General features: G+C 51.6%; 2 protein-coding genes across 7 annotated transcripts in view; one reads left to right on the top strand and one right to left on the bottom strand.

The window, feature by feature from the left end:
- Positions 1-750: 750 nt before the first annotated feature.
- rnaseh2c (ribonuclease H2, subunit C) lies at positions 751-10,283 on the top strand. 2 transcript variants are annotated; one of them, XM_059955358.1, is made up of 5 exons: positions 751-797; positions 5,675-5,838; positions 6,722-6,834; positions 8,007-8,126; positions 10,156-10,283. In XM_059955358.1, the coding sequence occupies exons 2-5, from the start codon at positions 5,682-5,684 to the stop codon at positions 10,180-10,182; spliced, it is 417 nt and encodes a 138-aa protein (XP_059811341.1). In that variant the 5' UTR covers positions 751-797; positions 5,675-5,681; the 3' UTR covers positions 10,183-10,283. The 2 variants fall into 2 exon arrangements, with proteins under 2 accessions (XP_059811341.1, XP_059811342.1); XM_059955359.1 differs by having other exon boundaries at positions 781-849.
- A 1,266-nt stretch (positions 10,284-11,549) lies between these two features.
- Positions 11,550-20,037, bottom strand: part of LOC132384053 (histone acetyltransferase KAT5) — a 44,519-nt gene continuing 36,031 nt past the window's right edge. For all 5 annotated transcript variants that reach the window (XM_059955348.1, XM_059955349.1, XM_059955350.1 and 2 more), the window contains 6 exons: positions 19,938-20,027; positions 18,369-18,509; positions 16,071-16,164; positions 15,116-15,275; positions 13,607-13,688; positions 11,550-13,330 (listed from right to left, as the gene is read on the bottom strand). In XM_059955348.1, coding sequence (XP_059811331.1) covers positions 13,196-13,330; positions 13,607-13,688; positions 15,116-15,275; positions 16,071-16,164; positions 18,369-18,509; positions 19,938-20,027 — 702 coding nt within the window. In that variant the 3' untranslated portion in view covers positions 11,550-13,195. The remainder of the gene's footprint in view (positions 13,331-13,606; positions 13,689-15,115; positions 15,276-16,070; positions 16,165-18,368; positions 18,510-19,937; positions 20,028-20,037) is intronic.

Raw genomic sequence — 20,037 nt, 5'->3', positions numbered from 1 at the left:
TCTACTCCTCAGCTTTTTTTTTCCTCCATGCCTGCCAAGGGGTTTCGCCCCACCCCAGGCCCTTCTCCCTGGTGCCCCCAATCTCCCTCCTCTGTCTCCTTTCCCACTGTCCATCCCTGATCCTGCTGAGTTCCTCCGGGATATTGTGGTTGTTGCTCAGTCTTTGCCCGTCAGCTTGTGAGTATCTGCATGAAGGTCAGAAGTTCTCCTACCTTAGGGATTTCATCCGCACATCCTAAGGTCAGTGGTGTGGAGTACGGGTGGGGAGGGGAAGGGGGAGAATCTGCAGGAACTTGGGTTGAATTGGTCACAGAGAATGAAATCTGCAGTGACAGACTGTCACCTAGATGGGCTGAATGGCCCCACATATTACAAGCAGTGGAAATGTACCTTGTCTTCTGCCTCTGCTTGCCCAGGCCTTCATTCCATCTCACTTCCATTCCCCTCCAGACCCTCATTCAACATCTCCTCGTGTTTTCAGCCTTCTCCCTCCGTCCTCCCTCTTTCCCTCCATCTCTCCTTCCCATCAGCCCCCCACTCCATCTCCTTCCTAATTATCCCTCCCACCCCGCCCCAGGCCCCACTCTCCCTCCTCTGTCCCTTTTCCTGCTGTCCGTCCCTGAGCTACTCTCACCCCCAGGATTGGGGAGGGGTGGATTGGAGGGTGGTGAGAGGGTAGAACCAGAGGGCCGCAAACTCCGGCGCCTTCCCGTTACCCGGCAACCACCAGGAACTACAGTTCCCGGCGGGCTCCGCGACCGCGCACTTCCGGTATCCGGCGGTGTGGGAGCGGAGAGGTGAGGGATCGGCGCACGAGGGGGTGGGGTGACGAGGGACGGAGGGAGAGGGGTAAGAGGGGGCGCGGGAGGGTGAAGAGGGAGCGCGGGAGGGAGGGGGAAAGAGGGAGCGCTGTAGGGTGGAGGGAGCGCAGGGGAGGGATGGATGGAGAGGGGAAGAGGGAGCGCAGGGGAGGGAGGGGGAAATAGGGAGCGCTGGAGTGAGGGTGAAGAGGGAGCGCAGGGGAGCGCAGAGGAGGGATGGATGAAGAGGGATCGCGGGGGGGAGGGGGAAGAAGGGCACGTGGGGAGGGAGGGTGAAGAGGGAGCGCAGGGACGGATGAAGAGGGGAAGAGGGAGCGCAGGGGAGGGACGGATGAAGGGAGGGGGAAGAGGGGGCACGGGAAGGAGGGATGGGGAAGAAGGGCACGTGGGGGGAGAGGGTGGGGAAAGAGGAGACGCGGGGAGAGGGAGGGGAAAGAGGAGGTGCGGGGAGAGGGAGGGGGAAGAGGGGCGCAGGAGGGAGGGATGGGTGAAGAGGGGTGTGGGAGGGGGGAGAGGGAGGGATAAGAGGGGTGCGGGGGGGAGAGGGAGGGATAAGAGGGGTGCGGGAGGGGGGAGAGGGAGGGATAAGAGGGGTGCGGGAGGGGGGAGAGGGAGGGATAAGAGAGGTGAGGGAGGGATGGGGAAGAAGGGCACGTGGGGGGAGAGGGAGGGATAAGAAGGGTGTGGGGGGAGAGGGAGCACGGGAGGGGTGAGAGGGTGGTGAATCCTCCTCATCTCTGTTCTAAAGGGACGCCCCTCTATTCTGAGGCTGTCCCCTCTGGTCTGAGACTCTTCTGCAGTTGGAAACATCCTCCACTCATTTTCGAGGCCTTTTGACATGTTGGAATCCAGAGAATTCCCAGAGATAGATACTTCCCCGAGGCTGTAGTTAAGCCAGACACTTTGGGTTATCTGGGGTGTGGATCATTAGCACAGAGAGTCAAGCAGCTGCTTCACCTCTCCAGGGACTTCACCGACTCTCTGGAGTTTGTAAGTTCTCCCCTGCGAGTGTGTGGTTTTCGCCCGAATGCCCTGGTTTTCTCTCGCATCCCAGCAACACGGTAGGTCAGCGTGACGCTACCGCAGCTCGGGACAATGGAGAACTCAGGAGTTTGTACCTCCTCCCCTCAGAATGCACGGGTTTTCCCCACGAGCTGCCGTTTCCTCCACTGTCCAAAGACGTACCTGGTAGGCATGTGATAAGATAGGTCGAAGGCAGCGTGGTTTCCCCAAGGGAAAATCTTGCCTGACAGATCTACTGGAATTCTTTGAAGAAATATAACAAGCAGGATAGACAAAGGAGAATCGGTTGATGTTGTGTACTTGGATTTTCAGAAGGCCTTTGACAAGGTGCCACACATGAGGCTGCTTAACAAGATACGAGCCCCATGGTATTACAGGAAAGATTCTAGCGTGGATAAAGCAGTGGCTGATTGGCCAAGAGTGGGAATAAAGGGAGCCTTCTCTGGCTGGCTGCCTGCGAGTAGTAGTGTTCCACAGGGATCTGTGTTGGGACCGATTCTTTTTACATTTTATATCAATGATTTGGAGTGCGGAATTGATGCCTCCTTAGCCAAGTTTGCAGACAATATGAAGACAGGTAAGGGGCAGGTAATTTTGAGGAAGACGGACTACAGAAGGACCTAAGGCAGTTTAGGAGAATCGGCAAACAAGTGGCAGGTGGAATGTCAGGAGATGTACGGTCATGCAGCTTGGTGGAAGCAGTGAAAGGGTTAACTCTTTTCAAAATGGGCAGAAAATTCAAAAATCTGAGAAGTAAATCTGAGAAGTGCAGGACTGCCTCAAGGTTAATTTGCAGGTTGAGTCGGTGGTGAGGAAGGCAAATGCAATGTTGTCATTCATTCCAAGAGGACCAGAATAGAAAAGCCAGGATGTAATGCCGAGACTTTGTAATAGTGAGGCCTCACTTGTGAGCAGTTTTGGGCCTCTTTCCTAAGAAAGGACGTGCTGACACTGGAGAGGGTTCAAAGGAAGTTCACAAAAAGATTCCAGGATTGAATGGGTTGTCACATGAGGAGTGTTTGATGGCTCTGGGCCTGTACTCACTAGAATTCAGAAGAATGAGGGGGATTTCATTGAAACCTATCGAATGGTGAAAGGCCTTGATAGAGTGGATGTGGAGAGGATGTTTCCTATAGTGGGGGAGTCTGGGTCCAGAGGACACAGATAATGTGGATGTGGAGAGGATGTTTCCTATAGTGGGGGAGTCTAGGACCAGAGGACACAGATAGAGTGGATGTGGAGAGGATGTTTCCTATAGTGGGGGAGTCTAGGACCAGAGGACACAGAGAGAGTGGACGTGGAGAGGATGTTTCCTACAGTGGGGGAGTCTAGGACCAGAGGACACAGATAGAGTGGATGTGGAGAGGATGTTTCCTATAGTTGCGGAGTCTAGGACCAGAGGACACAGATAGAGTGGATGTGGAGAGGATGTTTCCTACAGTGGGGGAGTCTAGGACCAGAGGACACAGATAGAGTGGATGTGTAGAGGATGTTTCCTATAGTGGGGGAGTCTAGGACCAGAGGACACAGAGAGAGTGGACGTGGAGAGGATGTTTCCTATAGTGGGGGTCTAGGACCAGAGGACACAGATATAGTGGATGTGGAGAGGATGTTTCCTATAGTCGGGGAGTCTAGGACCAGAGGACACAGATAGAGTGGATGTGGAGAGGATGTTCCCTATAGTGGGGGAGTCTAGGACCAGAGGACACAGATAGAGTGGATGTGGAGAGGATGTTTCCTATAGTAGGGGTGTCTAGGACCAGAGGACACAGATAGAGTGGATGTGGAGAGGATTTCCTATAGTGGGGGAGTCTAGGACCAGAGGACACAGAGAGAGTGGACGTGGAGAGGATGTTTCCTATGGTGGGGGAGCCTAGGACAAGATGGCACAGCCTCAGAATAGAGGGGCATCCTTCCTTTTAGAACGGAGATGAGGAGGAATTTCTTTAGCCAGAGGGTGGTGAATCTGTGGAATTCTTTGCCACAGGTGGCTGCGGAGGCCGAGTATGTTGAAAGCAGAGGTTGGAAGATTCGTGAGTGGTCAGGGCATGAAGGGATACAGGAGGGGGGAGAGGAGAGGACGCAGGGGATTGGGGCCGAGAGGGAAAATCGATCAGCCATGATGAAATGGGGGCAGACTGGATGGGCCGAATGGCCTAATTCAGCTCCTTTATCTTGTGGTCTTTATTGATTTGTCCCCTGATGGGGCAGAAGTTAAACTGGGGATTGTGAGTTGCTGGAAGGGGCTGTTCCACACTATTATCTCTAAACAAATGTACAAACTGAACAAACAGGAAGCGTATCCCTGGGTAGTTTGTCCGTGGTTGTGTGGGTGAGGGGGTAGATTGGGGCAGCGTGGAGGCGTGGCTGTCAGCGCAACGCTTTACAGCGCTAGCGGTCGGGGTTCAATTCCTGCCACCGTCTGTAAGGAGTTTGTACGTTCTCCCCGTGACCGTGTGGGTTTTATTATCCGGGTGCTCCGGTTTCCTCCCACACTCCAAAGACAGGCGTACGGGGTTACATAGAAACCTAGAAAACCTACAGCACGATACAGGCCCGTCAGCCCACAAAGTTGTGCTGAACATGTCCCTACCTTAGACATTACTAGATTTCCCTATAGCCCTCTTATTTTTCTAAGCTCCATGTACCCATCCAAAAGCCTCTTAAAAGACCCTATCGTATTCGTCTCCACCACCGTCGCCGGCAGCCCATTCCACACACTCACCACTCTCTGAGTAAAAAACTTACCCCTGACAGAAGTCGGAAATCCCATACTCCGTCAGAAGCAGCGTTGTATGGAACGTTTGAGCTGCTCAGATGGACTAGTGATCGGTTTAACAGACTTTTCTCGATGTGAGAGCAATTCCACTGAGGCACTTAGCGTGGCTGTCACGTCAGGGACATTAGTGACAATGAACTGCACAAAGAATTAAGTTATACTATTTTACTGACTGTTCCCATGTCACGAATTTGACTCCTCAAGGGATATTGCAATATCCCTGTACCTACTCCCCAGCACCTTAAACTTGTGTCCTCTTGTGGCAACAATTTCAGCCCTGGGAAAAAAGCCTCTGACTATCCACACGATCAATGCCTCTCATCATCTTATACACCTCTATCAGGTCACCTCTCATCCTCCATCGCTCCAAGGAGAAAAGGCCGAGTTCACACAACCTTTTCTCATGAGGCATGCTCCCCAATCCAGGCAACATCCTTGTAAATCTCCTCTGCACCCTTTCTATAGTTTCCACATCCTCCCTGTAGTGAGGCGACCAGAACTGAGCACAGTACTCCAAATGGGGTCTGATGAGGGTTCTAAATAGCTGCAACATTACCTCTTGGCTCTTAAACTCAATCCCATGATTGATGAAGGCCAATGCACCGTATGCCTTCCTAACCACAGAGTCAACCTGCACAGTAGCTTTGAGTGTCCTATGGACCCGGACCCCATGATCCCACTGATCCTCCACACTGCCCAGAGTCTTACCATTAATACTATATTCTGCCATCATATTTGACCTACCAAAATGAACAACCTCACACTTATCTGGGTTGAACTCCATCTGCCACTTCTCAGCCCAGTTTTGCATCCTGTCAATGTCCCACTGTAACCTCTGGCAGCCCTCCACACTACCCACAACCTTTGTGTCATCAGCAATTTACTAACCCACCCACTCTCAGGTTAGGGTGAGTGAGTTGGGGGCATGCTACGCTGGAAACGTGTTGCCACTTGCCCCTGGTGTGTCTGGTAGGGTCTGCGTTGGTGTCGGGGGGGGGGGGGGTCGCAGTGTTCGTGAAGCGACCTCGTTGACTTTGTCCCCGTCTCTCAGGCGGAGCATGGCAAGCCCGGGGAACCACACGGTCCGGGTGGAGGCGAGGGCGCTCGAGGCCATGCCGAGGGACCGCGTCCACCTGCTGCCTGTCACCATCGAGACGGACGGCAACGCCAGGGTAGATCAGTACTTCACGCCGGCGGTGCAGGAGCGCAATGGCGGTAAGCTGGCGCCGCAGTTCATCCCGTTTCACCCCCTTCGGGAGAAACTGACCAGTGACTTGACGGGGAGGGGGAGCACCCACCGTGAGACTGTCCTTGAGGCCACTCAGCCCACCTAGCCTATCCTAGCCCTTCATTCAGTTGGTGAAGTTTGAAGACAACTCCAAATCCTTGGGCTTTGCATTTATCTTAATATACAATAAGTTTTGACAATTCGGAGTCGACCTCAGGCGACAATTTGAACATCGCTGAGATCGAATTTTATAGTCTTATCTGCAGTTCTCTAACTACTTCCCAGGCATTATAGAGTCATGGAACACTACAGCACTGAAAGGCTATTCAGACCATCTAGTCTGTGCCAAACTGTTATCTAAGCCTAGTCCAGTTGACCTGTACTGGGACCACAGCCCTCCATACCCCTCCCATCCATGTCCCTACCCAAACTTCTCTTAAACATTGCAATTGAACCCACTTCCCCTGCCAGCTCATTCCACACTCTCGAGAGAATAAGTTCTCCCTCGTGTTCCCCTTAAACATTTCACCTTTCACCCCTAACCCATGACCTCTAGTTCTAGTCTCACCCAATCTCAGTGGAAAAAGCCTGCTTGCATTTACCCTATCCACACCCCTCATAATTTTGTATTTCTCGATCAAATCTGCCCTCATTCTCCTCCGCTACCTGTCAGATCTTTCCCTATAACTCAGTTCCTCAAGTCCCAGCAGCATCCTCGCAGATTTTCTCTGCGCTATTCTATGCGTCAGGAGGTACAACATTTTTATATCACCCCTCCCTCCTGATTGGACACCCCGATGAGCAGGGGCGCTTTGGTGAGAGTGGGTGGGGGAAGAGAGGACTAACTCACCCACGTCTCCTCCCTTCCAGAGCTGCTGGTCTCCTATCGCGGCCGGGCACTGCGGGGCCGAGATCTCCCTGTGCCCCCAGGCTACGTTGGGCTCGTGCTGAGGGAGGACCAGAAACCGTGCTCGGACGAGGAGGTGAGTGGCGGGTGTGTTGGTGTCGCTCAGCGGGGGACTCTCCTCGGAGGGAAGGGGAACTCTCGACCGCCTGCTCGGGCTGTCAGAATAAGAAAGTTATCTTTAAATGGGAAGATTATTTCTCAGTGTGCGTCACGTCAAACCACACACTGAAATGTTTGCGTCAGCGACCAACACAGTCTGAAGTTGTGCTGGGGGGCAGCCTGCATCTCACTGACCCTAACCCGAATGTCTTTGGAAAATGGGAGGAAACCCACGCGGTCACAGGGAGAACGTACAAACTCCTTACAGACAGCAGCAGGAATCGAAACCCACCGTGATCACTGGCAGGCACTCCAAGGCGTTCGCAAACCGCTACACTACCATGGCCGCCCTTCCCCCCTCCACTCCCACTAATCTCCACCCTCCCTCTTTGCCCCCTCCACACCGTCGTATGGGGGTGGGTAATTGTTCCCCCTACATGCGGACACAGGGTAGAAGTTGAGGAGAGTTGTCGGGAAAATGGGAAATTCTTTGACGTCAGAGCAACGAACACTGATGGGCTCTAATATGTGACCTCTCTTTGGCTTTGTCTTCTCTTGTTATCCACGGTTGTGTCATACTTCCTTTCGAATACTTCTTTCTTTTTGGGATTTGCATATCCTGTGCCTTGTGAACTGTTCCCCACCTCCCCCCACTGTTCGATTCTCCCTCCTCATCTCCCTGATTTGGTTCCATGTTCCACCTTCCTCTCCTATCAGATTCCACAGCCGTTGCCCTTGGTTGCCATCACCCTACCACCTCCCAGCCTCTGTCACTGTTCCTACTCTCCCCTCCTCCATCTGCCGATCACACTCCTCACCTGGATCCACCCATCTCTACCTTCACTCTCCCCTCGATCACCTGGTTGATCTTCCCTCACACCTCCCCCTCAGTCTACCTTCACTTCTACTCTTCCACCCCCTGATGAAGGGTCTCGACCAGCAACGTTGACTCTCCACCTCCCTCCACAGAGGCTGCTCAACCCGCTGAGTATCGACAGCACTTGCGTGTTGCTCTGAATTGCGCCATTGTCTGTGTGAATGTAACGGGGGGGGGGGGGGGGAGAGTGGTGAAGGCTGGCATGATCTCGGTGGGCCGAGGGGCTTGTTTTACTCCTGACAACAGTGTAACGCTGGCTGTCAAACCCGCAGGAGCGCGCTGTCAGCGTGAAGTCGGCCTTCTCATCGCTGACGTACTGGAACCTGGAGACGCGGCCAACGCCAGACGACACCGTGGTGATGGCGATGGGCTGGACACAGATCGCCCAGGCTGTGAGCTTCTCTACGTTCTCCATCCGTGTAGAAAGAAGACCCAATTCTTCCCTCCCCCTTCCCCCAGCTGCCAAATCCATCTTGCCAAGTCAGGAGGCATGGGATCCAGAGAAACCTGGCTGTACTGATTGAGAATTGGCTTGCCAGTAGAAGGCAGATGGTGACAGTTGTAGGTGGAACATATTCTGCCTGAAGATCGGTGACTAGTGGTGTTCTGTAGGGATCTGTTCCGGGATTCCTGACAAATGGCTTGGATCAGGAGGTGGAAGGGTGGGTTAATACATTTGCAGATGACATGGAGGTTGGCAGAGTTGTGTACGGTGTTGGGAGGTTATAACGGGACGCTGACAGGATAGCAGACCTGGGCTGAGAAGAGGCATATGCAGTTCAACCTGAGAAAAGTGCGAAGTGATTCACTTTGGAGGCAGGGTTAATGTCAGAGGGATCTTGGGCTCCACGTCCATCGATCGCTCAAAGTTGATGGGGTGGTTTAGAAGGCATATGGTGTGTTGACGTCCATTAGTTGGGGGATTGAGTTCAAGAGCCCTGAGGTGATGTTGTAGCTCTGTGGAACTATGGTTAGGCCACACTTGGGAGTATTTTGCTCAGTTCTGTCATAGGACAGATATGGAAGCTTTAGAGAGGGTGCCGAGGAGATTTACCAAGGTGCTGCCTGGATCGGAGAGCATGTTTTATGAGGAGAAGTGGAGCGAGCTGGGGCTTTTCTCTTTGGAGCAAAGGAGGATGACCTGATAAAGGTGTACAAGATGATAAGAGGCACAGATCAAGTGGACAGTCGGAGACTTTTCCCCGGGGTGGTAAAGGCTAATTCCGGGGGACATCATTTACAATGACCAATTAACGTACGTCTTTGGACCGTGAGGGGAAACCCAAGCGCACAGAGAGTGGGTGGGTGCCTGGAATGTACTGCCACGGGTGGTGGTCGAGGCTGCTACAACAGGGCCATTCCAGAGATGAAGTTGCATGAATATACTGAAAATGGAGGGTTACGGGGAGGGGTCAGATTGATTGCGGAGTAGGTCTATACAGGTGGGCACACCGTTAATGGAAGGGCACGTATCGTTCTGTATTGTTTCACGTTTTGTGAGTCAGTGCCGACCGCGGTGCCCGCCCAGCTAGTCCTGATTTCCTGTGTTTGTCCCGAATATCTCCATGAACTTCTTGAGTACCATTGTACCTGCCCCAGCTACTTCCTCTGGCAGCTCGATCCATATACTCGCCTGTGTTGAAATCGTTTACCCCTCAGGACCCCTGTGCCCGCTACTTTTGGACTCCCCCCACCCTGGGAGGAGGACTTGTTAATACCCACTTTATAATTTCATACTGTTAAATATTTATAGAAAAGTCCAGCACAGAAACAGGCCCCTTGGCCCATCTAGTCCATGCTGAACCATTTAATCTGCCTACTCCCATCGACCCGCACCGGGCCCACAGCCCTCCATCCCCCACCGTCCGTGTAGCTATCCAGACTCCTCTTGAGAGTTGAGATTGAGCTCACGTGCCCAGCTTGTTCCACACTCTCACAACCCTCTGAGTGAAGAAGTTTCCTCCTCAAACTTTCCACCTTTCACTCATAACCCATGATCTGCGGTTGTTGTCCCACCCACTCTTAGTGGAGATAATAAAATCAGCTCGCATTTAACCTGTCTGTACCCTCGAAATTTTCCATACCTCTATTAACTCTCTCAATCTCCTGCGTTCCAAAGGAAAAAAAATCCTAACCTATTGAATCTCGCCTTGTAACCAGGCACAGCAACATCCTTGTAAACTGTGTCTGTGCTCTTTCAAACTACCCTCTGTACTCGTGCTCTCAGCCAACACTCCCCGATACAGATCCAGCAACTCGCCCTCTGTACGGGAGAGTTCCACGGGTTCACCGGACCAGGATCTACCCCCTGCCACCCCCGTTGCGATTGGCAACAGCAGGAAGTCCTGCACCCACAGAGACGGGGTGGGCTGTGGAGGAGAGGCAGGCCATGTTGAAAAGGTCGGGCTTTGTGTCTTGCAGATGCACGCCCCGGTGGGAGAAGAATGAGACCAGGCAGAAACGAGACCGCGCCCCTCTGCCGCGGAGAGGAAACTCACCTCGCCGTCTGTGCAGGCAGAAATAAAGATTTTACGTTTTTCTAATATAAACGTGTGTCTTAACAAGAACCATGCCAGTTTCAGCAGGGGTGGGACTGGAGGGGATAACAGCAGTAGGCTCACTGTTGGCAGACTCGGTTAGAGGAGGTGATGGCTCGGTGGGTAGATGCACTGTTTCCCGATTCCAAAGATCCGGGTTCGCTCCTGATCTGCAGCACTGCCTGAGTGGAGTTTGCACGTTCTCCCTGTGTAGGTGCCCCCCCCCCCCCCAAGTGAAGACTCGCTTTATCTGTCACGTGGAAATCTGCAGATGCTGGAAATTCAAGCAACACACACAAAATGCTGGTGGAACTCAGCAGGCCAGGCAGCATCTATAGGGAGAAGCACTGTCGACGTTTCGGGCCGAGACCCTTCGTCAGGACTAACTGAAAGGAGAGATAGTAAGAGATTTGAAAGTAGGAGGGGGAGGGGGAATCCGAAAGGATAGGAGAAGACCGGAGGGGGTGGGGTGAAGCTGAGAGCCAGAAAGGTGATTGGCAAAAGGGATACAGAGCTGGAGAAGGGAAAGGATCAGGGACGGGAGGCCTAGGGAGAAAGAAAGGGAGAGGGGAGCACCAGAGGGAGATGGAGAACAGGCAGAGTGAGGAGCAGAAAGAGAGAGAAAAAATATATTCCATCTGGGTAGCCTCCAACCTGATGGCATGAACATTGACTTCTCTAACTTCTGTTAATGCCCCTCCTCCCCTTCTTACCCCAACGCTGATATATTGTTCCCCCCCTTTTTTTCTCTCTCTCTCTGCCCATCACTCGGGTCTTGGCCCGAAACGTCAACAGCGCTTCTCCCTATAGATGCTGCCTGGCCCGCTGCATTCCACCAGCACTTTGTGTGTGTTGCTTTATCTGTCACGTGTTCATCGAGGCAGAGAAACGCACGTCAACAACAAACGTGCCAACTCACGAACCCTAACCCGTACGTCCTGGGAACGTGGGGGGAAACCGGAGCACCCGGCGAAAGTGCCAACGCAGTCAGCGGAAGGACGTATAGACTCCTATAAGGAGTCACGCTGCCACCCCCCCACCCCCAATGATGTGTGGGTTTTTCCCCCTAGTGTGGGTGAGAGGTAGGACTGGTGTAAATGGGTGGTTGATGGTTAGCACAGACTCAATGGGCTGAAGGGCCTGTGCATGACAAGAGAAAGTTGGGCTCAACGCTCAACAGTCTATCAACCAGTATTCAGCATCTGTGAGGAGGGAGTCACCCTGGGACTGTGTGATGTCACCTTCCCTCACTTGCCAAAGTAAGTCCACAGCAGGAAATCCAAATGATGAAACATTAATATTTAATTTTTTTTATACAACCCAGAATACTTTTTTTTAAAAAACTGTACAACTCTTGCTGATATTACCAATTCTAACCAAGAATTACATGCATTTACACAAACATTTGGGAGGTCACACAACAGGAAAGTTACACAGCACAAGACATGCGACTACGTTAGGCATCGCGCTGAAGGCTACTGGGGGCTGGGTGGGGGTGTGCAGATTCAAGGCGCTTTGAGTTGGTGACTCCATCTCCAGTTTGTGTGTGTGTGTGTACCCCCCCCCCCCCCAGGACATCCCGAGGGAGATTCCTACCCACGGACAAGGGTTGGACGGTTCCCACGGGAAGGAACTCCCCAAAAACATTCACGTGTTGAACTGACTTTTGGCAATATATACAAACGTTGATTGGTATTTAAAAAAAATTCACATCCAATCCCCAAGTTGTCCATGGTTCTACCCACACAGGTTCCAGCTCAGCTGAGAGTGGGAGTAGCTGGGGAAGGGGATAAGGGAATGGACATGAAAGACAGTGGGGGGGGGGTGTCTGGGGGTTATTCAGTTGGTTGTCCTTGGCCTATGTAACGCTGCAGAGTTCACCTCAGATCAAAAGTGTTCCACAGCCAATGGAGCCGTGACCCAGGGCTACTCCAGGTGGGGAGGATTCTCTTCTGAGCTTGCATCTCGGACAATCTCACCCCAGGAACAAGTTATGAACTCGACCAAACACACACCCGGGGTCAGACACAGAGTGACGCTCCCTCCACACTGTCCCATCACACACTCCCGGGGTCAGACACAGAGTGAAGCTCCCTCCACACCGTCCCATCACACACTCCCGGGGTCAGACACAGAGTGACGCTCCCTCTACGCAGCTTGTGGATTACCAGTATAATTCAATACCTGACGGGTGAGCGGGAGACTGGCACAAGAGCGAATGGTGCTGACCGTTGTGTTTGTAGAGACAGTTTTTACAGTCGGGAAGCTGAACCAATGAAGGAGCTCCAACAATTCGGGATCCCCTGTGCTTGTGCCTAGTTTGGACACACCGTTCAGTCATTTCCTGAGAGCATGTTGCCTGCAGAACCCCAGACAAGCAGTACCTTCTTGCCTCCCATCCGCACAGGCACCCCCCCCCCCCCCCCAGAGTCTGACTTCAGCTTCAACACTGAGAGTGATACCTGAGTACCCCACCCTGTGACACCCCCCACAGCGCAAGGTCAGTCGGGAAACGCAGCTGCCCCACCGCCGTGCTCCCTGGGGTGTGGGGAGTGCAGAGGGAGCATCCTTCTAACCCCCACTATCCGGCATCCGTCTGGGGAGCACGGTCCGTCCGCCGGAGATCGTCGGGTGGGACTGCACCCCGTCCCACCGGAGGTGAGCCACCGCTCTCACCAGTCAGACCCCTCCATACACCGAGCCTCCTTGCCTCCCGTTCCAGGGCGGGAGTTCTGGTGTGTGGGGTAGTCGCGGAGCAGTAGCAGGAGGGACGTCTGGTCACTGTCAGCTCAACGGAGAGAGAAATGGCAACGTCTCGATGTGCGTTGGAAGAAGAGGAGCCGGGACGAATGGTCCCTACAGTCCCAGGCGACAGTCAGTAACTCTCTCTCTCTCTCCCTGTCCCTGTCCTGTACAGTAGGCAGTTACCACTTCCCCCTCTTGCTCCAGTCCTTGGGCGTGAAGTGCAGGCACTTTGAGTCGATCCGCAGGTGCCTCTTCATCATGGCCTTCTCGTGGCCTTCAACGATGTCCTCCGACAGGGTGAGGATGTACTGACCCTGCAACGGGACGACCGACACATGGCAGCATTAAATCAGATGGTTCGGTACACACAGCTGTCTCTGTTCTGCAGTTCCACCCTCCTTCCTTAGCCCTGCTCCCTCACTGCCCCACCCACAATACAGCCCTCCTTCCTCACGGTCCCTGGGATCTGTTCTCTTACGGACCGGCCATCAGTCAAACTGCCTCCCAGAGGGGTGTATACAGTCTGCTCGCCCACTACAGGGGAAGCTGGATGCGTGACCCCCGCCCCCGCCCGATACAATGGTGCCTACCTTGTAGTAGTTAATCAGATTAAGGTACTGAAGGGTGGAGATGACATCCTCTTTCTTGATACTCGTTAGTTCACTGATCTCACTGAGTGTGGGGGTGGGAAGAAGGGAGGGGGAGAGAGAGAGAGAGAGAAGTTATTTTTTTTCCCCAATACACGTGTTTTTAATTGAACATAGAACAGTACAACCTAGGAACGGGCTGTTTGGCCCACAATGCTTAACTGAATTAATTAAATACCTAACTAAACTAATCCCTTTGGCCCACACAATGTCCACATCCCTCCATTATCCACATATTCATTTAAGAGCTTTATAAATTCCTCTGTCCCTTCATTTATTTGGGGCCATGGACCGTCGCTGAACAGTTTCTAACTCGCATCAGTCTCATGCACTTCTGTAACCGTTAGCCACTGCAGCGTGCTCACAGCGAAGTTTTTACAATAGTGTCAGATGTGAGTGCTTGTCTTCAAAAAGCAGTGATTCTGCGTCACTGATAGTTGGCAAGAAATAACCAGCAAGTCAATTCACAGCGGTTTCAAGCATTCAGGCTTGGAGATGCCGGAAACAGCCAGGAGTGAAAATGAAATGATTTCACCACTTCAACAATTAGGGACTATTAAGAATATGAAGGTATCAACAATCACCTTGAATATTACAATGAAAACGAAGATTTGGAAGATGCAATTGTCAAAAGCGTTGTACGAAGGCAGTCCATAATCTGCACTAGGAGTCTGCACTGATTTTGTTCATTTACAGTCATTCAAAAGAACACGGCAGCGTACGCTGGATGAATTCCTCTGTTGATAACTATTAGGAACTAATATACAATTTTATAGTACCATCGTGGTGTTCTAATTTTGTTCTATATTTCAATTAACTACATAATTTGTTACTCAATTAAATGGTAATTTCACTTTTTTTTGTCTTCTGTTCCATGACTCTTTGACTAATTGTGGCAGCTGCTTAATGGGGCCAAACAGTACTGGTCCCAATGTGTCCCAAGTCAAGTCATTTTTTATTGTCATTTCGACCATAACTGCTGGTACAGTACACAGTAAAAATGAGACAATGTTTTTCAGGACCATAGTGCTACATGAAACAGTACAAAAACTAGACTGAACTATGTAAAAACAACACAGAAAGAAAAACTAGACTACAGACCTACCCAGGACTGCATAAAGTGCACAAAACAGTGCAGGCACTACAATAAATAATAAACAAGACAATAGGCACAGTAGAGGGCAGTCAGTTGGTGTCAGTCCAGGCTCTGGGTATTGAGGAGTCTGAAGGCCTGGGGGAAGAAACTGTTACACAGTCTGATCGTGAGAGCCCGAATGCTTCGGTGCCTTTTCCCAGACGGCAGGAGGGAGAAGAGTTTGTATGAGGCGTGTGTGGGGTCCTTCATAATGCTGTTAGCTTAACCAGATGTGGATGTGACAAATCAAGCTAATCTTTAAACCGATTACTGACTCCAAAACAAAAGACCGCTGTCCCCACACCCACTGCACTCACTTGATGGTGATCTGCGGCCGCTCCCCGTTCTCTGACTTCAGCTCCATGAGAATCTCCAGGATGGTCTGTGACCAGTAGCTGCGGTAGGACAGCAGCCCCAGGTCGGACAGCGGCTTCTCCGGCGTCCCCGTTTTCCCCTCAACCTTTGAGAGCTCATAGCCTGGGAGACAGACAGAGACACGTCAGGGAGTCCACTCATTGGGAGGGCATGGTTTGAGAACCAAATTTATGCGTCCTGCCACCCAGCAACCCCATCTATTTTACGCTAGCCTAATCACAGGACAATTTACAGTGACCAATTAACCAACTTGAATGTTCTCCCTATGACCACGTGGCTTTGCCCCAGTTTCCTCCCACATCCCAAAGACATACGGGTTAGGATTAGTGGGAGTTATAGGGAAAGATTGAATAGGTTAGGACTTTATTCCTTGGAATGTAGAAGGTTGAGAGGAGTTTTGATAGAGGTATACATTGAGGGGCATAGATAGGGTAAATGCAATCAGCATTTTTCCACTGAGGCTGGGTGGGACTACAGCTAGAGGTCATGGGTTAAGGGTGAAAGGTGAAATGTTTAACAGGAACACGGAGGGGAAACTTCTTCGCACAAAGAGAGGGTGGTGAGAGTGCGGAACGAGCTGCCAGCAGAAGTGGTGTACGTGTGATTGATTTCAATGCTTAGGAGAAGGTAGGGGTAGGGGTCCCGGTGCAGGTCGATGGAGGAAGCAGTTTAAATAGTTCAGCATGGATTAGATGGGCCGAAGGGCCCGTTTCTGCGCTGTGCTTTTCTATATGATGGCACAGAAGCGTGTTGACACTTGTGGGCTGTCCCCAAGCATAACCTTGACACAAACGACACGTTTCACTGTACGTTTTGGTGTTTATGTGACAAATAAAGCTCATCTTTTTTTGAATCTTTATTTGATCCCCGTGACAGAGACAAAGCTCTAGTACTTACTGAACTCAATCAGTAACTTGCCGTAGCCCCTCCTCTGGTACGGGGGTAGTGTTAATATACAGGCCACGTTATAATCCTCTGTCGACTCTTTCTCCTGTCGAGGCAAGAAACACCTCGATTAACACAGCCCTCAAACCAACGCGCAGCAAAATTACACAGTTTTGTAAAGCTGCCCCGCTTCAGGGACGCAGCCCGAAATGTCAACTATTCGTTCCCCTCCATAGAGACTGCCTGCCCTGCTGAGTTCCTCCAGCATTGTGTGTGTGTGTTGCTCTGGATTTCCGGCATCTGCAGAATCTCATGTTTTTATAATGGTGGTTGTCGGCAGATGTGGTGCCCACAGGTTTGTAACGTTCCTAGTTTATTGTCAAATGCCAAGTCCATGTGTGCACAGGTGCAATGATAAACTTACTTGTAGAAACTTCACAGGTACCACATCCACCACAAAAATATTTTCTATACTCATAAGCCAGCAGGTTGGTCGCCATTACAGAAACTCAGCTGCGGTTTGGGGTGGAGGTCTCGTCGCTTATCGGTTCCGTGGCGTTGCGGTCAGGGATTTTGGCCGCGTCAGCTTCATAAGTAGGATCGAGGTCTGTGTGTCCGTTTACAGAATTGTATTCGGAAAACCGTGCTTCTACCCATGACGATCGAGGGTGGCACGAATCCGACTGGGCCTCAGTGGGAGTCCTGGCGCAAACGTGCGGCATGCAGGAGAAGTCTGGTTTCCCGCGAACAAACAGACATGAAGACCTCGGTCCTATTTCTGAACCAATGCGGGCAAATTTCCAGACCACAATGAACAAGAATTCACCACACAACCTACCGGCTGATCGACAAGCATGGAAAAGCCAAGCATTCAGAGGACACACCACACTCAACAGCACGCTGACGATGTCTCCTCGTACAGTGACGAAACGTTTGCAAGACAATTGCCAAGATCGGAGAACTCAACCCAAACGTAAATTGTCAACGATTCTTACAAGAAACCCCAATTAGTATAAGAAAAATATTATCCACTTTTGTGCAAAGCGGTCGCAGTGTTACTAAACTGTAGTGATGAGGGTTCAAGAACTGAATGGTTGGAGGGAAGTATCTGTTCTGCATCTACGGAGGGGTTTAAATGGTTGACGTTTCGGGCTGAGACCCTACATCAGGACTGAAATTTCATCAGGTCTCAGCCCGAGGGATGCCCAGCATCTCCGAATCTCTTGTGTCTTGAGGCAGAGCCTCCTGTACAACGGTGGGGAGGGGCGTGCCTGAGATGTACGGGTCAGAGTCCAATACTCTCTGCAGCTTACATCGCAGACCAGTCAGAAAAGCAAAACGATTTAACAAGGCTGAACCCCAAACTTCTGTCAGGGAAAGCTGAGAAGTAGAGAATGGTGAAATAGAGGACCTGTGTGGATATGGCGACGATATTACCAGGAGCAAGGGTGACTGTACAGAAGGAAGGAACTGTATAGATCCTGGCTGGGTGGTGAAAGCACACCTTTCCCCAATAAAGCCAATAGTTAGTTTGGCTTAATGACGCACTAGCCACCATGGAAATTAATCCAATTAGGAATTCCGAGGGAATATGCAGAAGATGAGGAGAATTTGGGACTCACTGTCACCGAATCACAGAAGGGGATGTCGGACTCCTCCGGCTGCCTCCACATTCCAAAGACATACGGTTACAGTTAGGGTAGGTAGGGTTAGATTCCGGCATCTGCAGAATCTCGTGTTTAAAGTTAATAAATTTCCAGGGGGAAGGACTGTGTGCACTCTACCCTATTTGTGCCCCCTCGAGGGTTTTGTGCGCCTCTGTAAGGTCACCCCCTCGGTCTCCGACGCTCTAGTGAATAAAGTCCCAGCCTGTTCAACCTCCACCAGCGGTTAACTCAGCACAGTGATCCAGGTTCAATTCCCGCCGCTGTCTGTAAGGTGTTTGTACGTTCTCCCCGTGGGTTCCAAAGACACACGGGTTAGGGGTTAGTGAGTCACAGGCGTGCAAATAAAGCTCATCTTTACCCTGATCTCAAACCGCTGGACGGACTCAGCAGGTCGAGCAGCGTCTATGAAGGTAGGTAACTTACTGCTAGCCCCAGTGATTAGTGTTTAATCCCCGCTGCTGTCTGTGAGGAGTTTGTACGTTTTCCCTGTGACCGTGTGGGTTAGGGTTAGTGAATCATGGTTATGAATGGAAGCATGGCGATATTCGAGGGCTGCCCCCAGTACTTCCTCGGCCTCTGTCGACCGTGGGCACCATTACAGTGCATTTTGCTGTACCCGTGATAAGCAAAGCCGATATTTTACCTTTGAGAAGTAGCCAACGATGTGGAACCCTTTGCAGTCGTACTCGGTCATCACGTAGAAAAGGAAGGGGTCGGTGTCGTAGTACAGTGTCTTGTGGTCCAGAAAACACTTGGCTAACAGGCACAAGTTCTGGGAGTAATTCTGTTCGCAATGAGAAAACAAACAGCAAGTAGGTGAGAGAACAGGCCTTGGGTTACAGCCCCTCCAATCCTGCCTGACCCATACACACCCCTCTGTACTGACAACCTCACACAATATTATTAAATTGTGGGTACGTGTATCAGTGAGACCGGAGTTCGAGGACTAATGTTCAGGGTCTCAGTCATCGGAAAGTCCAGCATTCAAAGCCTAGCATTCAGGTTCTCAGTCACTGGGAAGTCCAGTGTTGGAGGCTTACTATTCGGTGTCTCGGTCATCGCAAAGTCCAGCGCTCGAGGACTAACACTCGGGGGTTCCGGGTCTTGGACATCGGAGCGTCCAGTATTTAAGGCCTGGTGTTCATTCGTCATCATCAGTGAGTGCAGCAGTTGAAACCGAAGATCGGAGCCCAAAAGTCGATCGGAAATTCGGAAGCTGAGGCCGGAGCCAAGTCCACTGGGGAAGTCAATTCCCGATGGCCTAAGCACTGAGTCCAGTCGGAAAGTTAAGGTCCGATGGCCACTCGGGAAGTTGAGGCCTAGTGTCTATGAGTCCAGAAGTCCATCTGAGGCTGGAATCCGGAGAGCCTGTCCTGAGATTGATTGATTGAGGGGGGAGGGAGGGAGGGAGGGAGGGAGAGAGGGGGGGAAATGTGACTTTGACCGTGGAGTGCTCATTGATGTCCGACGGGTTTGAGTGCCCCAGAAACTGCTCATCTCCAGGGATTTTCACACTCAACAGTCTCCAAAGTTTACAGAGAGCGGCGAGAGAAAAAAAGCAACCTCTGGAGAGTGGCAGCTCTGCGGGCGAAGACGCCTCGTTAACGAGAGAGGTCGGAGGAGAACGGCCAGACCGGTTCGAGCTGACAGGAAGGCGACAGTAACTCAAATAACCACCCGTTACTGGAAGTAACTGATAAAGAGGCCACAGAGTGCAGATTCCTATGAACAGCAGGAGTAGTTTCACACTTCTAGTAATCTTTTTTTTTAAATCAGTCATGTGTGTGTTGCTGCTATTTATTACAATATTATGGATCCGGGCCGGGGTGGTTGTGACGGCACCGTAACACTTCACAGCGCCAGCAACCAGTGATCAGGGTACAATTGCCGCTGCTGTCTGTCAGGAGTTTGTACGCTCTCCCTGTGACCGCGTGGGTTTCCTCCCACAGTCCAAAGACAGTAAGATGTGGAGACGCTGTGTTGATGCCAGAAGCGTGGCCCCCAGAGCACATCCTCGGACCGCGCTGGTCGACTCATTTCACTGCGTGTTTCCCCGTTTCGATGTACGTCTGGCGAACGGTGCTAGTCTTTAGCTTCCCGACCAGAAACGTCGATTTCCCTCCACAGATTCTGCCCGAGCTGCTGAGTTCCTCCAGCAGTCTGTGTGTGAGCATGGCGAGGGCCAGACAGAGCAACAGACACACGTTCTTACCTTGTTTTTCCTGCCGTCAATTTCGAAGAAGGAGATGGTTCCCTTCCGGTAGATTTCGTTCCCTGGTGGATGACGCAGATTACATTTAGTCTGAGGGGAG

Source organism: Hypanus sabinus, chromosome 31 (genome assembly GCF_030144855.1).
Source record: "Hypanus sabinus isolate sHypSab1 chromosome 31, sHypSab1.hap1, whole genome shotgun sequence".
In the NCBI taxonomy this organism is placed as follows: Eukaryota; Metazoa; Chordata; class Chondrichthyes; order Myliobatiformes; family Dasyatidae; genus Hypanus; species Hypanus sabinus.
The sequence above is the reverse complement of the archived record's forward strand: the minus strand, read 5'-3'. Positions and strand labels throughout refer to the sequence as shown.

Bases quoted from the DNA above. Each gene is read 5' to 3' on its own strand.
- rnaseh2c (XM_059955358.1), top strand. From the start codon at position 5,682: ATGGCAAGCCCGGGGAACCACACGGTCCGGGTGGAGGCGAGGGCGCTC. The intron at 5,839-6,721 runs GTAAGCTGGCGC...CCTCCCTTCCAG, and splicing joins GGTGCAGGAGCGCAATGGCG to AGCTGCTGGTCTCCTATCGC. The intron at 6,835-8,006 runs GTGAGTGGCGGG...TCAAACCCGCAG, and splicing joins AACCGTGCTCGGACGAGGAG to GAGCGCGCTGTCAGCGTGAA.